Genomic DNA, 17,233 nt, shown 5'->3' on the forward strand with positions numbered 1-17,233 from the left:
AGCGGGGTGGTGTAGAGGGTGTATTATGGAGCAGGGAGGTGTAGCGCATGTATTATTGAGCAGGGAGGTGTAGGGCGTGTATTATGGAGCGAGGCGGTGTAGAGCGTGTATTATGGAGCGGGGTGGTGTAGAGGGTGTATTATGGAGAGAGACAGTGTAGAGCGTGTATTATTGAGCAGGGAGGTGTAGAGCGTGTATTATGGAGCGGGATGGTGTAGAGGGTGTATTATGGAGCAGGGAGGTGTAGAGCGTGTATTATTGAGCAGGGAGGTGTATGGCGTGTATTATGGAGCGGGGCGGTGTAGAGCGTGTATTATGGAGCGGGGCGGTGTAGAGCGTGTATTATGGAGCGGGGTGGCGTAGAGGGTGTATTATGGAGAGAGACAGTGTAGAGCGTGTATTATTGAGCAGGGAGGTGTAGAGCGTGTATTATGGAGCGGGGTGGTGTAGAGGGAGTATTATGGAGCAGGGAGGTGTAGAGCGTGTATTATTGAGCAGGGAGGTGTAGAGCGTGTATTATGGAGCGGGGTGGTGTAGAGGGTGTATTATGGAGCAGGGAGGTGTAGAGCGTGTATTATTGAGCAGGGAGGTGTAGGGCGTGTATTATGGAGCGGGGCGGTGTAGAGCGTGTATTATGCAGCGGGGTGGTGTAGAGGGTGTATTATGGAGCAGGGAGGTGTAGCGCATGTATTATTGAGCAGGGAGGTGTAGGGCGTGTATTATGGAGCGAGGCGGTGTAGAGCGTGTATTGTGGAGCGGGGTGGTGTATAGGGTGTATTATGGAGAGAGACAGTGTAGAGCGTGTATTATTGAGCAGGGAGGTGTAGAGCGTGTATTATGGAGCGGGATGGTGTAGAGGGTGTATTATGGAGCAGGGAGGTGTAGAGCGTGTATTATTGAGCAGGGAGGTGTAGAGGGTGTTATGGAGCGGGGCGGTGTAGAGGGTGTTATGGAGTGGGGCGGTGTAGAGGGTGTTATGGAGCGGGGCGGTGTAGAGGGTGTTATGGAGCGGGGCGGTGTAGAGGGTGTATTATGGAGCAGGGAGGTATAGAGCGCGTATTATGGAGCGGGGCGGTGTAGAGGGTGTATTATGGAGCGGGGTGGTGTAGAGCATGTATTGTGGAGCGGGGTGGTGTAGAGGGTGTATTATGGAGCGGGGCGGTGTAGAGGGTGTATTATGGAGCGGGGCGGTGTAGAGGGTGTATTATGGAGCGGGGCGGTATAGAGCGTGTATTATTGAGCAGGGAGGTGTAGAGCGTGTATTATGGAGCGGGGCGGTGTAGAGGGTGTATTATGGAGCGGGGCGGTGTAGAGGGTGTATTATGGAGCGGGGCGGTGTAGAGGGTGTATTATGGAGCGGGGCGGTGTAGAGCGTGTATTATTGAGCAGGGAGGTGTAGAGCGTGTATTATGGAGCAGGGAGGTGTAGAGCGTGTATTATGGAGCGGGGCGGTGTAGAGGGTGTATTATGGAGCGGGGCGGTGTAGAGGGTGTATTATGGAGCGGGGCGGTGTAGAGCGTGTATTATTGAGCAGGGAGGTGTAGAGCGTGTATTATGGAGCGGGGCAGTGTAGAGCGTGTATTATGGAGCGGGGAGGTGTAGAGGGTGTATTATGGAGCGGGGCGGTGTAGAGGGTGTATTATGGAGCGGGGCGGTGTAGAGGGTGTATTATGGAGCGGGGCGGTGTAGAGGGTGTATTATGGAGCGGGGCGGTGTAGAGCGTGTATTATTGAGCAGGGAGGTGTAGAGCGTGTATTATGGAGCAGGGAGGTGTAGAGCGTGTATTATGGAGCGGGGCGGTGTAGAGGGTGTATTATGGAGCGGGGCGGTGTAGAGGGTGTATTATGGAGCGGGGCGGTGTAGAGCGTGTATTATTGAGCAGGGAGGTGTAGAGCGTGTATTATGGAGCGGGGCAGTGTAGAGCGTGTATTATGGAGCGGGGAGGTGTAGAGGGTGTATTATGGAGCGGGGCGGTGTAGAGGGTGTATTATGGAGCGGGGCGGTGTAGAGGGTGTATTATGGAGCGGGGCGGTGTAGAGGGTGTATTATGGAGCGGGGCGGTGTAGAGCGTGTATTATTGAGCAGGGAGGTGTAGAGCGTGTATTATGGAGCGGGGCGGTGTAGAGGGTGTATTATGGAGCGGGGCGGTGTAGAGGGTGTATTATGGAGCGGGGCGGTGTAGAGGGTGTATTATGGAGCGGGGCGGTGTAGAGCGTGTATTATTGAGCAGGGAGGTGTAGAGCGTGTATTATGGAGCAGGGAGGTGTAGAGCGTGTATTATGGAGCGGGGCGGTGTAGAGGGTGTATTATGGAGCGGGGCGGTGTAGAGGGTGTATTATGGAGCGGGGCGGTGTAGAGCGTGTATTATTGAGCAGGGAGGTGTAGAGCGTGTATTATGGAGCGGGGCAGTGTAGAGCGTGTATTATGGAGCGGGGAGGTGTAGAGGGTGTATTATGGAGCGGGGCGGTGTAGAGGGTGTATTATGGAGCGGGGCGGTGTAGAGGGTGTATTATGGAGCGGGGCGGTGTAGAGGGTGTATTATGGAGCGGGGCGGTGTAGAGGGTGTATTATGGAGCGGGGCGGTGTAGAGCGTGTATTATTGAGCAGGGAGGTGTAGAGCGTGTATTATGGAGCGGGGCAGTGTAGAGCGTGTATTATTGAGTAGGGAGGTGTAGAGCGTGTATTATTGAGTAGGGAGGTGTAGAGCGTGTATTATTGAGTATTCAAATTGTCTCTCCAGTAAAGGAGACAAACTCTAGCGCAGCGCCACCTATTGGAAGTAGCGATCCTAAAAGTCACAAGTGGATTTTCGACAATCCTTTGCAATATGACTCAGGATATATAAGCCAGATCAGAATCCCAATTTGCAGACACGGTGTTTCGGGGTGCTTGCCCCTCGTCAGTGCAAAGTATGGGGGTGTCTGATCTGGCTCATGAGAAAGCTATGTGGGGACCACGGGGGAACACTATTCTCCTTAAGGAGACTTTGCAAGCCAGTCTGGCTGCCAGGTAAGGGGACTTATAGCTATATATTATTGAGTAGGGAGGTGTAGAGCGTGTATTATTGAGTAGGGAGGTGTAGAGCGTGTATTATTGAGTAGGGAGGTGTAGAGGGTGTATTATGGAAAGAGGCGGTGTAGGTGATCTGTTATGGTGTTATGGAGAGGGGCGATGTAGAAGGTGCATTATCGAGAGGGTGTATTACTTTTCTGAGGGAAATACTTCATTTTCTGGAACAACTTCAAGGGTGCGAAGACTTTTGGCCATGACTGTGTATATAATATAATATGTGTTTTTCCAAGAGTGGTGGCGGACTGTGGAAGGTTTGCGGGGTGGAGGCGGAGCTGGGGTGAGCCTGGGTGGAGTCTCAAGGGGGCCCCATAATTTTGCCAGTATGGGGCTCTGAAATTCCTAGTGGTGGCCCTGATGACATCAGTGAAGAGTATGTGGAATAGATGTAAAGTTTCATCATCCTATCTCATTTCTTTCTGGGTAAAGCCAAAGACTTATCAGCAGCCCCTTGTACACATTAAAGGGAATCTGTCATCAGATTCTTGCTGCCAGAACCACTGGTTTGTTCTAGTTGGAAACGCTGCGGGTGTTTGTCTATGGAATATCTGCCATAAGGAGGTATCCATGTTGACCTCCCCACTAGCTTGTCCAGGTCCCCCTCCTCCTTTCTCCCCCACCACGTGCACCCGCCTCTCTACAGCCTGGGCACTGAATCAGGAAATTGCAAACAATCACGTGTTCCTGCTCACATGACCCTGACGTCATTACTCCTGCCTGGGGCAGCTCCATCCTAGACACGGTCATGGAGACTGTAACTCCCTGATTTCCAGGTAAGCCATCCTTTGTTCGGGAGAATGTGGCCACCATTATTACATCCATAATCACAGGGCTTTAAAATTCTAAGAGAGCAAATCTGACTACTATGGCATTTGACATTCAGGCCCCTGGGAAAGCTGGATGACAACTCCAGATGGCACATAAATGCAGGAATCGCAAATAACTCTTCTTGTCACAGGATGTAGTTTTTTGAGCCGAGCATAAGAATGATTTCTAAGGAAAGAAAAGAATAAAAGAATGACAGTTACTTCTCTGCTAGGTGCACCTCCGTGCCAATTCTTTTACAAATCCTCGCCCTTCTACCTTAAGGGGTACTTTGCACACTACGACATCGCAGCGGCGATGTCGGTGGGGTCAAATTAAAAGTGACGCACACCCGGCATCGCATTAGACATCGCAGTGTCTAAAGCCTAGATGATACGATTAACGAGCGCAAAATCGTCGTAATCGTATCATCGGTGCAGCGTCGGCGTAATCCATAATTACGCTGACGCAACGGTCCGATGTTGTTCCTCGCTCCTGCGGCAGCACACATCGCTGTATGTGAAGTCGCAGGAGCGAGGAACATCTCCTACAGGCGTCACCGCGGCTCCCGTAGAATATGCGGAAGGAAGGAGGTGGGCGGGATGTTTACATCCCACTCATCTCCGCCCCTCCGCTCCGATTGGCCGCCTGCCGTGTGACGTCGCAGTGACGCCGCACGACCCGCCCCCTTAACAAGGAGGCGGGTCGCCGGCCAGAGCGACCGTCGCAGGGCAGGTGAGTGCATGTGAAGCTGGCGTAGCGATAATTTTCGCTACGCCAGCTATCACAATATATCGTACCTGCGACAGGGCGGGGACTATCGCGTGCAACACCGCAGCATCGGCTTGCGATGTCGCAACGTGCAAAGCCCGCCTAAGTCTACCGCAATCCACACACAGTAACCATTTGTTCAAATTTCTGATTTTCTTTCTACCTAGAACCCTATGAATATGACGTTTCTCTAATGACCACTAATGGAGCCCATCGATCTTCAGGTAAAGGGAACTATATAAGATTTGACGCCATCAGATGTAAAGATTAAGCCTTTAATAAATATTGTTTTATATATCAATTAGGATGACGATCATAGACATGTAAAGGCTGAAGAGGAGGAGGTGATATGTGTGAAGATCAAGGAAGAAGAGATTTCTACTGATGTTAGCTCAGGTCAGTAGCAACAACATAATACTGTAAGCATTCATGCTGTCCTTGATTTCAGCTTCTGTACACATCTGATTGGCCAGTAGGGGGCATCACAAACCGACAGTCTAAGGGCGCTTTCACACTTGCATTCAGCGCAATCCGCCGCTGTGGAGAATAGCGCAGTCCGTTAACGCACTGCGCTATTCTCCATAGACTTGTATTGACGACGCACTGTAACGCAAGTGTCAGCGTTGCATCCGCTGGACGACGCTGAGTCGTTATTTTGACACAGCATCGGGCGGAGGGAACGCTGCATGTAGCATTTTTTGGGTTGTTAAAATAACGCACCTTGACGGATTCCATTACAATCCGCCAAGGTGTCTAATGATTGTCTATAGTGGCGGATTCCGCCGCAATGCACTTAGCGGCGGAATCCGCTGACTGATTCCATCACGTTCTACTGCGCATGCTCAGCATGTCCAGCAGAACGATCTAAATCATTTAAAATCACTCCTGGTCTCTCTCTCCCTCTCACCCCTTATCTCATACTCACCGATCACGGGCGCAGCGCTGCACGGCTGTCACACTGGTCTGGCGGCTTCTCCTGCTTTTGAAAATGCCGGCCGCTCATTATTCAATTTCATATTCCCTGCTTCCCCCGTCCACTAGCTCCTATGATTGGTTGCAGTCAGACCCGCCCCCACGCTGGGTTACAGCTGTCCCACTGCAACCAATCATCGCCACCGGTGGGCGAGTCTATATCGTGCGGTACAATAAATAAATAAATAATTGAAAAAAACAGGCGTGCGGTCCCCTCTAATTTTGATACCAGCCAAGATAAAGCCACACGGCTGAAGGCTGGTATTCTCAGGATGTGGAGCCCCACGTTAGGGGGAGCCCCCCAGCCTAACAATATCAGCCAGCAGCCGCCCGGAATTGCCGCATCCATTAGATGCGACAGTCCCAGGACTCTACCCGGCTCATCCCGAATTGCCCTTGTGCAGTGGCAATCGGGGTAATAAGGAGTTAATGGCAGCCCATAGCTGCCACTAAGTCCTATGTTAATCATGACAGGCATCTATGAGATACATTCCATGATTAACCTGTAAGTGGAAGTAAATAAACACATACACCCGAAAAAATACTTTATTTGGAATAAAAGACAAAAAAGCACCCTCTTTCACCACTTTATTAAAATCCCCAAATACCTCTCCAGGTCCGACGTAGTCCACAGAGGTCCCGCAACGCATCCAGCTCTGCTACATGAAGCTGACAGGAGCGGCAGTAGAACACTCCTGTGAGCTCCACGCAGAAACTGAAGGGAGTCGCGCTGTCAGCAGGGACGTCACTGAGGTAATGCCTTTGTGTGTGGGGTGATGATGGGTGCAGTAGTGCCTGCGTGTGTGCGGTGATGATGGGGGCGGTAGTGCCGGTGTGTGCGGTGATGATGGGTGCGGTAGTGCCTACGTGTGTGCGGTGATGATGGGGGCGGTAGTGCCGGTGTGTGTGGTGATGATGGGTACAGTAGTGCCGGGGTGTATGTGGTGATGATGGAGGCTGTAGTGCCGAGGTGTCTGCAGTGATGATGGGGGCTGTAGTGCCAGGGTGTGTGCGGTGATGATGGGTGCTGTAGTGCCGGGGTGTGTGCAGTGATGATGGGTGCTGAAGTGCCGGGTGTGTGTGATGATGATGATGGGGGCGGAAGTGCCGGGGTGTGTGTGATGATGATGGGGGCGGTAGTGCCAGGGTGTGTGTGATGATGATGGGGGCGGTAGTGCCGGTGTGTGCGATGATGATGGGGCAGTAGTGTCGGTGTGTGTGATGATGATGGGGGCGGTAGTGCCTGGGTGTGTGCGATGATGATGGGGCAGTAGTGCCGGTGTGTGTGGTGATGATGGGGGCGGTAGTGCCGGGATGTGTGCAGTGATGATGGGTGCGGTAGTGCCGCGGTGTGTGCAGTGATGATGATGAGTGTGGTAGTGCTGGTGTGTGCGGTGATGATGGAGGGTCTATCTCTCTCTCGCGGCTAGAAAACTTTTTTGCACATGAATCTGTTGCCTTTATTATCACACTATTTGCAAGGCATCCGTTACACGTGTCACACAACACATTGTAACCGATGCCGCCCTACGCAAGTGTGAAAGCGCCCTAATCCTGTTTGTCATATAATTATGTTAAACAAACCTAATATAGAAACAATACTACTTCAATCAGTTTTAAGATCTCTTAATCCTGTTTTTTTACTCATACACATTTATCTCCGTACAGACGACATTAAATTTGTATTCACAGATACTGAAAATAACACAATATTTAGAAATTTGGAAGATGAGGGGAAAGATGCGTCCTTCAATACCTGGGAGGAGAAAATGTCCATAAATACTGGTAATTTTTGGAAGGTGATTGTTAGGAATTTGTGCCCCATTATAAAGCAAAAGTTATTATAGTATGGAGCCTGCTGGCAGTCTCTTCAGCAGCACTTCTTTCACTCTGTAACAGTTTGTATCTTTCTCACCAGCTAAGTGCCCTCTCATATTCACTTCCCACAGTAGCTTCTCTTGGCAAACACTTGCTGCAATCCCTACTCGGTCACTGCGCCACAGTCCCTCACACACGGGTACCAGTCCCTGAGCCATCCTTCATGTGGCACTCTTCTCCACACGCAGCAGCTTTAGGGCTACGGCACACGGCATTCCAGTCGGACCCATGTTACTCTATAGGGCCATTCCCATCTGTGATTATTTTCTCAGCCCTAATCAGACCGAGACAACAATCGCAGCGTGCGGTGAGTGAAATCTGATCCGTATTCACGCCCACCCATACAAGTCTATGTGTGTGAGTGAAACATTGCACTGCACTCGGATGACACCGGGGTGAAGTGCGATAATCACATCAGCTGGCAATGGAGATGGGGAGATTAATCCCTCCCTTTCCTCCGCAGCGCCCGCCCTCTCCTCTGCAGCTGTGATCCAAACGCAGGATCGGGTCACAGTCGCATGACACTCTGCTTACACTCACAGATAGCGGGAGCCGAGGGTCATTAGCATATCGCATCCAATGCACTCGCATCAGATGCCATACGCTCATGTGGTTGCCCCAGCCTTAAACTCTTCTGTGGTGGCTGTTCCTCACTTGTTTTGGGCACTTGTCTTCACATCCACACTCTTCAATAGATTGCAAACATGTAAAATCACAGAGCATAGAAAATGGCTTGAAACATGCATTGGTATGATACTACTGTAATATGTCTTAGGCTCCAGTTAGATATTCATTTTTATCTTGTACATAAAAAAACTTTCTGCTTAAAGACATTTTATCTAGTTCAGGAACATTAGTGTCCCTCACCTTATTGAAAATGTATATTGCAGTGAAAAAAGGTAAAATTCGTTATCGAGAATATATATATATATATATATATATATATATATATATATATATATATATATAATTACTGTGTGTGTATATATTTTTTTTTTTTTTTTTATTTATATTTAGCAGAATAGTTTCCACTAGTTTATACGCTATTGCAGCTCCTTCTCGTTTGACCTGAACTCAATTACCAGACAGTCCATGGACAGATGTGGTGCTATTTTGGAAGAAAAAACAAAGACGCAAACCTTTATAATAATTTTTGACAACCCCTTTAATGGCCACATTAGATTTAAAGTTTCTCTTCCACCATAAACCAGCAAGATGTGTCCACACTGTTCTACAGCTGGCGATGGCTTAGAAGAAATCCTTATACGTTTGACTGCAGTACGCACACCAGACAAAAATATTTGAGAATTCTGCCGCATTACATTGTGTTTGTTTTCATTATCTAATTTGATTTTTCAAGTGCAATGGGATTAATGTTAATAGATAGAAGGAAGAGTAGTAATATGTGGTTGTGGACTTTAATCCAGCAGCCATAGTAAACTTGCAATACGAGACTAGCTATCTATTAGTAATTGTAGGTCGCGTAGATCGCTATTAGGTCGGAGTCACGCTTGCAAGTCTCGCATCCCATCACCCAGCATGGCCGCACACTTTCTGGACAGGAGCATCTCGGCTGCATAGAAATACATGCAGCCAACCCGCTCCTGTCAGGAGAGTGTGTGGCCATGCCGGGTTATGCGATGCGAGACTTGTCTGAATCACTCACAATTGTGACTTTGGCCTTAGACATGGTTGTGGACCTAAAAGAAAAGCAGGACTCATCACTGAAGAGGATAGCCCTCCACTCCAGACTTCAGTCTCCATATGGCATAATGTAGGATTGTCAGTCTCCTTTAGTCTTCTTTCTAGATGTATTAACACCTCAGTGTTACATTGATTTTGCGGTGGAGCCAGTGGTATGGCCATTTTTCCAAAATGTCCCAGGTGCAGTTTTTCATAACAATAATACGAGGCTGCATGTTGCTCATCCTACTGTGAGCACCCTTCATGGTCAAAACGTGCTACCATGGCCTGTAACATCTCCGGAGTAGTCTTCACTTAAAATTAGGGATGTCATTGGTTGACAATTGCAAAGGGAGCTGCCAGCAGCGGATCTTGATGATTTGTGTGCAAAGTGCATTCAGTGTGGCAGAAAATGTCTCAAACATAGTAGTCAAGGTGTATGTATGTGGTACTCATACTCGATACTGAATATATTAAGATGTTTTACACATTATGTTTCTTTTTACTATTTTGCATATCAGTAGCATGTCTGTCCATCCTGTGATTTCCGTAATTCTACAATTTTTCCTTCTTGGTGTTGCAATTTCAATCACAAAGAGTATAGCATCACACTCAGATCCTTACATATTGGAACGAAGTGCATTGAATGCATTTTATTCACATAACATACAGGTTAAGAGGACTCTCTCTGAAATCTTGGTGGAAGGAATGACTAGAATGAAGAGTGGAGTTTTTTAGTTTCTAATTTCACATTTCTATTGTCCAAGTGACACTGTTGTGACCAATTGGGCAGATAGTAAATAAGACTGGATTATAGGCTTTAGTTTAGTTGAGAACCAGAAGTTTGCATTGAAATCAAAATTATTTACTAATTCCACGTAATATATATTTATATTTCAGACAAACAGAGACCGACAAGGTGGGGGTCCAGGACATCCAAATCTATTAGAAGGTCAGAGTCACCTCACTGTGGACCAGAGCCCTTGGAATCATCTTCTGAGGAGGCAGAGATGTCCCTGGCTGGTTTTTCCCAGCACTCTGTGATATCACCCAGACATAACATTGGAAGGGGACCAGAGAGGGGCTTTAAGCGCAGCAGGAAGAGAAGGGAGGAAACAGAGTTCATGGAATCTGTGATGCATCACCTCAATGAAATGAATGAAGAAAGATCTCGCCACTTAAAGGAGATGATGTCTCAGAAAGAGATAATCATGAGACAGTTGAGGGATGATGAGGACAGTGACATGCTTTTTCTCAAAAGTCTCCTTCCTTTGATGAAGGAACTGCCAACTCCCAAGAAAATGGAATGTTGGACAGCCATGGTGGACGTTATGGCTAGATTTTTGGCACCATCTCAAGCTCCAGCTGCCTCCAGCTCCAATGCTGCTTCTTCATATGCTCCAGGCCCTGAATCTTGATGTGAACCATCTGGATACTCCTCAGCCCACAGTAACTCCCACCATAATCACAGACTGAGCCTAAGGCCCGATTTACACTCTGCGATATCGTTACAGATATCGCTACCGTACGTACCCATCCCCATCGGTTGTGCGACACGAGCAAATCGCTGCCCGTGGCGCACAACATCGCTAGGAACAGTCACACTACTTACCTGCCTAGAGTCGTCGCTGTGACCGGCGAACTGCCTCCTTTTTAAGGGGGCGGTTTGTGCGGCATCACTAAGCGGGTGCCCAATCAAAGCGGAGGGGCGGAGATGAGCGGGACAAACATCCCGCCCACCTCCTTCCTCATTGCCGGCGGGCGCCAGGTAAGGAGAGGTTCCTCGTTTCTGCGGTGTCACACTTAGCGATGTGTGCTGCCGCAGGAACGATGAACTACATCGTCCAAGCGGCAGCAAAGATAATTGGGAATAGGGGGGCATGTCACCGATTAGCGATTTTGAACGTTTTTGTGATGATTCAAAATCGCTCATAGGTGTCACACGCAACGACATCGCTAAAGCGGCCGGATGTACGTCACAAATGCCGTGACCCCAACGAGATCGCTTTAGCGATACCGTAGCGTGTAAAGCCACCTTAATAGCAGAACAGGGCGAGTATCAATAATACCCAGCCTAGTGCTGCAACATTATAAAGAACTACTTTACAGCAGGGCTAATATTTGCAACATCATTTTTCTTTCATAAATTGACACAAAACAATAACAAATTTTACATATGACACTTAGTGTAACCGGAATTTTAATTTTGAAAATCAATAGTACACATGAAAATAAACACTTTTGTAATATATCTTATCAGAGAAATCTGTGTCTTTCTACTTGTAGGCTGAGTTTTTACGCTAAGATTTTCAGATTTCCCCCTTACTCAGATAGGCGATGGCAGTTCATGTTTATACAATTCCATGGCAAAGGAAGGGGGTGAGGAGGAAGGCGGAGCTAGAGGAGCCAGAGGGGAGGAGCTAAAGACAGAGGGGGCAGAGCTAAAGGCTGCAAGTTCTCCTGAAGTGACAGCTCCAGTTTAAATAATAAACCAAATCCATATACTCAAAGTTTGGGGGTTGTTCTGCAGAAAAAATGCTACTTTTATCCATGGATTTTGTCCAGTGTTTCATTAAGTTTTATTCACTTGAATATCAGATAGAGCCTATGTGTGCCCCGCTTCTGGAAAACAATCCGGCCCTTTACTGGATTTCATTAGGCCTGCTAGGGTCGCACATAGTGGTCACAGCTATACAGCTCCATCATAAGGGCTCATTCAGACGACCGTTCCGTCTGTCCTGGTCAGTTCCTTTATTTGCGGACCTACTGACAAGACTATCTTTTCAATGTGTTTAGTATAAGTGCTTCCGTGTGCCATCGGATGCCGTATGTCCGTTCCGTTGTTATGGAACATGTCCTATTCTGTTCCACAAAATGCAGACCGTGACACAAGTCAATGGGCCCTCAAAATCCCCGGAAGCCAGACAGCGGTACATCTGTGTGGCTCCCGTCTATCACTGCCCCTGCAGTCTATGTCCCACTGCCCTGGCCAGCCCTGCAGTGCCTCAAGCAGCAGTGTGCGAGCAGCTGCGGGGATGACAAGCTTTGCCGTCATGAGGTTAGGTAAGTTCATTACCTGCGGTGATGGAGTCTAGTCGTGACGTCAGTGCAGGTCACTGACTTCCATGATGCCGCGTTTTTACATCAGGTCTCGCGAGCGGCCTGAGAATATGACTAGTGGTGACGTCACAGGTTCACGGGACAATTTATGTGAGAATGCAGCGGCCATGGAACTCTGTGACGAGCGCTGACATCACAAGTTCAGCGGAGTTCATAACCACAGGTAATGAACTCAGCTAACCTCATGAAGTCGGCGCTTGTCATGCCCTGCAGTGACCTGGCCTGACCTATTGATGTTGGCTCTAGTCACAGAACTGCTCTCCCAGCCAATGGGGCACATTCTGTTCTTCATTGACGGTGACAATGAGTATGGATCGTCATGGGATTACGCCGGACCCGGATTGTTTTTTCTTTTCAATAAATTGGTGAAAGTGTTTTTTAAAAAACATTTTTGTCATCCATTTCTTTTTATTACTGACTGGGTTAGTGATGTGGCGTATCAGATAGACGCCGTGACATCACTAATGCCATGGCTTGATGCCAGGTGACATTACACAGCTGGCATCAATCCCGTATATTACCCTGTTTGCCACCGCACCAGGGCAACGGGATAAGCTGGGGTGAAGCACCAGGACTGGCGCATCTAATGGATGCACCACTTCTGGAGTGGCTGTGACCTGCTATTTCTATTCTGTGGAGAGTCCAATAACCGTGGACCTCCTTGGTTTGAGAATACCAGACCACAGCTGTCCGCTTTACCTTGGCTGGTGATCCAATTTGGGGGGGACCCTACATTTTCTATTTTTAATTTAATTTACTATAACAGCATGGGGTAGACTCTGTTTTGGATTACCACTACCAGCCAAGGTAGAGCTGCTAACTGCTGTCTGCAGCCATCTGCTTTATCCTAACTGGCTACAAAAAAATAGGGGGGACCCCACATTGTTTTTGGGGGGTAAGTAAAGAATTTGTGGCTAAAAACAAGGCTAAGCACCCTTAAATGCCACATGAAAGGCACTAAAGGGTGCAAAAATATAAAATGCAGGGGAGGAACATTATATATTTCTCTCTATCTATCCAGCTATCTATCTTTCTAGCTTTTAACTGTATGTACCACTCCTTCTGTTGTTTTGTGGTCCGCTAAAAAAAAAAACCCCCAGAAGGCACACGGATGTAAAAAGAACCATGAAAGGAACAGATAAGGTTGTCACACAGATGTCATACGGATGCATATGAGGAAAAACAGGACTGTTTTTTTTACAGACCCCAAAAATGGGATAGTCGTGTTAATGTACCCTATGGCTATGTGCGCACTTTGCGTTTTCACCTGCGTTTCCGCAGCATTTTGAGCAGCAGCGTTTTCATGCCAAAAGGCATGCGTTTTAATTTTCCAGCAAAGTCTATGGGACATGGGGATTTCTTGTGCGCACTTTGCGTTTCAAAACGCTGCGTTTAATTTGCATAATTTGTGGCAAAAACGATGCGTTCAAAGAAGCAGCATGTCAGTTGTTTTTGCCATTTGGGCTGCGTTTTGGTAACATTGAAGTCAATGAAAAGTTGTAAAAAGCAAGCAACATCTAAATTCCAGCGTTTTATCTGCTTTTTAGCTGCAGAAAACATGCGTTTATGACATCAAAATAATGGAATGATATGTCTCTTTACACACACACATAGTCCGACAATTAAAATTAATGAAAAATATTATTTTATTGCTATTTTAGCGATAAATATTAAAAAAACCGCTATAATTAGATGAAATAACTATTTTTGTTATTTTAATAATTATATAGGTGTTCCCTTTTTTTCCCCCTTTTTTCATAGTGTTTGAAAGTTTAAACTTTATTTAGCAGTGTCTTTATGTTCAAAACGCATCTATCTAAACGCAATGGAAAAGCATGTAAAAAGCGCTAAAAACGCGGTAAAAACGCACGCGTATTTACCGCGATTCTGTGGTTAAAAGCAACTTTGGCAAAAGCAATTTCTGCCAGAGGATGCGTTTAGAACTGCAACTAGGACGACGCAAAGTGCGGACATAGCCTAAGACTTGCAAAGGATGTAAGTGTGTATTTTTTGCATAGTTATGAGGCCACAATCATATATACATGTTTGTCTATAGAAGATGGCACCCCACCACAATTAAATATCCCTGAAATTGTAAAAGGGGTTCTCTAGGCTGAAATGAAAAGTCTGCAGTCAGTATGTCTCTGCAAACTGCCGAATCATGACAGTCTACCATGTGCACACTCTTTTGATTCCCCTGTATACTACGTGTAGATGGGCAGACACCTGACCATATGTTTAAGAATTAGTATGAGCATATATGCGCAAGCTCCTGTCAGTCATTAAAAGGCAGCTTCACCTCCATCAGCGACGTGCCCTTGTCATTCTGTGTTATTTAGGAAAAAAAACTGTGGAAGAAACAAGCGCAGAAATAGGGTCTTATCTGGTAGACAAGGGTATGCAAAAGTAAAGACAGGTACTCACCTGCTTCAGTTGTGACTGGCACAACTCCAATGTAAGCATATAAGCTGATGATGCAGCAGTGGTCAGCAGCAGCCCCGATGCAGAATTGGCAGATAACAGATGGCTGGGAGAAAAACGGGTTAAATGCTGCGCTAGAAACCACGATTCCGATGGATAAAATAAATCCTTTCCTTTATTGGCACAAGTCAACGCGTTTCGAAAGCATATCCACTTTCTTCATCAGGACAAGACAGTACAAGAAAAGAATGACCCATTCTTTTCTTGTACTGTCTTGTCCTGATGAAGAAAGTGGATATGCTTTCGAAACGCGTTGACTTGTGCCAATAAAGGAAAGGATTTATTTTATCCATCGGAATCGTGGTTTCTAGCGCAGCATTTAACCCGTTTTTCTCCCAGCCATCTGTTATCTGCCCATTCTGTGTTATTCTGATGCCCAGATGGAAGGGAAACAGTGGCAACAAAAGACGTACATTACAAAAGTGATTGTTAGGAAGAATTAAAGCTGATGAAGGGGGTCATATAGTAGTGGAAACCCCCTTAAACCACCTGCAGAACAGTGCACCCTAGTGCACAGTGTCCCTAGTCAATGCAGATAATTGCATCCACTTCAACAGATACAGTGCACTGTTAGGCTATGTGCGCACGTTGCGTAAATTCATGCAGTTACGCTGCGCTTTGTAGAGCAGCGTAACTGCATGCGTCCTGCGTCCCCTGCACAGTCTATGGAGATTGTGCAGGGGCCGTGCGCACGTGGCGTCTCAGAGCGCAGCGCTTCGGCTACTGCCGAAGCGCTGCGCAAAAAGAAGTGACATGTCACTTCTTCCGTGCGCTTTGCCGGCAGCTCCTGCTCTGTCTATGGCAGGAGCTGCAGGCAGAGCGCACGTTCTCGCCGGCACCATGCGCTTCAGAACGGAGCTTTTCAGCTGCGCTCTGAAGCGCACCTTTTCGGTGCTGGGCTAGTACGCAACGTGCGCACATACCATTATACACAAGGTCCCAGCAGAACATTGCACACAGGGTCAATACAGCACCCTATTGCACCCACAGAGCAAAGCAGAGCATTGCATCCTAGTGCACCCACAGAGTAAGGGTATGTGCCCACGACCAGGACTCACTGCGTCCTGGATGCAGCGGGTCCTGACTGGGGGGGGGCGCAAGTCTCTACCACATGAGAACGCAGGAGACCGCAGCCGCTTGTGCCCACGATCAGGGTTCAGTGCGCTGCGGTCTCTCGCTGTGTTCTCCCTATGGACGACGCATGTGAATCTGCAGGAAACAATTGACATGTTGTGGCTTGGAAAGCTGCACCGCAGGTCAGTATTTGCTGCGAAAAAAACAAGCACAGTGGGCATGAGCTTTCTAGAAATCCCCTCCGCGTCCAAAACGCCGCAAACACTGATCATGGGCACGTAACCTAAGACCTCAGTTGCATACAAAACATCACTATGATACTTGCCCGAATAGTGTAACGAGTGTCATGTGAGTGCGCATTATTTTTCTCGGCTAGCATGCACATGACATGCGAGGGCTGTGCAAGTGCTATGCGAGTGTGTAAATGTTTTTCACCTAGCATCCGTATGACATGCATCTGCCATCTGTATGACATGCTGTGCGATATTTTTCTCACACCCATAGATCTAGTGCGATCTACGCTGCATGCTGCGATTTGATCCTCAGCACGATTAGAGCTGATGGACACTGCCTGATTGCACTCGCACCAGTGTTAATCAATCTGAAGTGTTATTGGATTGCACTAGTCCGTGAAAATTGCAAGTGGAACTGAGCTCTAAAGCAGAGTATTGCACCATATTGCACCTACAGAATGAAGCAGAGCATTGCTCCCGCAGATTGAGGCCTCGCCCTCAGTCGCAAATGGCATCAAATGATATGCTAATGCTCAGGCTCTGCTGCGACCGTGAGCTGAATGTCATTCACTGTGATCCAATCTGGCGATTAGATCACAGGTGCAGAGAAGAGGATGAGCGTAATCTCTCCATCTCCTCCGCTACCTGTCTCTCCATATATCGGACTGCACTTGGACGACATCCATGTGCAGTGCGATGTTTCATACACTCCCATAGATTTGCATAGACATGAGCCTCACCCGGTCCTGTCAGGAGTGATGAGTGAGTCACATACCTGTGTGCCTCCAGCCTAGGGTAAGGACACATGGAAAGTAAGAGTCGAAGGCGATAAAAAATTGCAGACCAATATTACTCTATAGGCCAGCTCCAATTTGCGATTTTTTTCTTAGCCCTAATCATACCGTGAAAATAATCGCAGCATGCTGCGGGTGGAATCCAATTTGTTTTCACTCGCACCCATACAAGTCTATGGGTGCAAGAGAAAACATCGCACTGCACTGGCAATACACTAAAGTGCAGTGTGTTAATCGTATCAGCTGATAATGGAGATGGGGAGATTACTCCCTCCTCTCTCCTCCACAGCTGTGATCCGATTGCAGCGCAGTATATTTACACTCGCAGCAGAGCAGGAGCCAATAGCATAACAC

At 47.6% G+C, this 17,233-nt stretch overlaps 1 protein-coding gene across 3 annotated transcripts; it reads left to right on the forward strand.

Annotated features, from left to right (window-relative positions):
- Positions 1–3,754: 3,754 nt before the first annotated feature.
- Positions 3,755–11,428, forward strand: LOC142309901 (uncharacterized). Of its 3 annotated transcripts, XR_012754033.1 has the most exons (6): positions 3,755–3,842; positions 4,812–4,868; positions 4,950–5,040; positions 6,233–6,369; positions 7,309–7,401; positions 10,078–11,428. XR_012754033.1 is itself a non-coding variant. In XM_075347361.1 (5 exons), exons 2-5 carry the CDS (start codon positions 4,848–4,850, stop codon positions 10,219–10,221), a joined length of 363 nt encoding a protein of 120 aa, XP_075203476.1. In that variant the 5' UTR covers positions 3,755–3,842; positions 4,812–4,847; the 3' UTR covers positions 10,222–11,428. The 3 variants fall into 3 exon arrangements, 2 of the variants coding, with proteins under 2 accessions (XP_075203476.1, XP_075203475.1); XM_075347361.1 differs by lacking the exon at positions 6,233–6,369 and having other exon boundaries at positions 7,309–7,415; XM_075347360.1 differs by lacking the exon at positions 6,233–6,369.
- The last annotated feature ends 5,805 nt before the right edge of the window (positions 11,429–17,233 follow it).

This window comes from Anomaloglossus baeobatrachus, chromosome 5 (genome assembly GCF_048569485.1).
Source record: "Anomaloglossus baeobatrachus isolate aAnoBae1 chromosome 5, aAnoBae1.hap1, whole genome shotgun sequence".
Taxonomy (NCBI): domain Eukaryota; kingdom Metazoa; phylum Chordata; class Amphibia; order Anura; family Aromobatidae; genus Anomaloglossus; species Anomaloglossus baeobatrachus.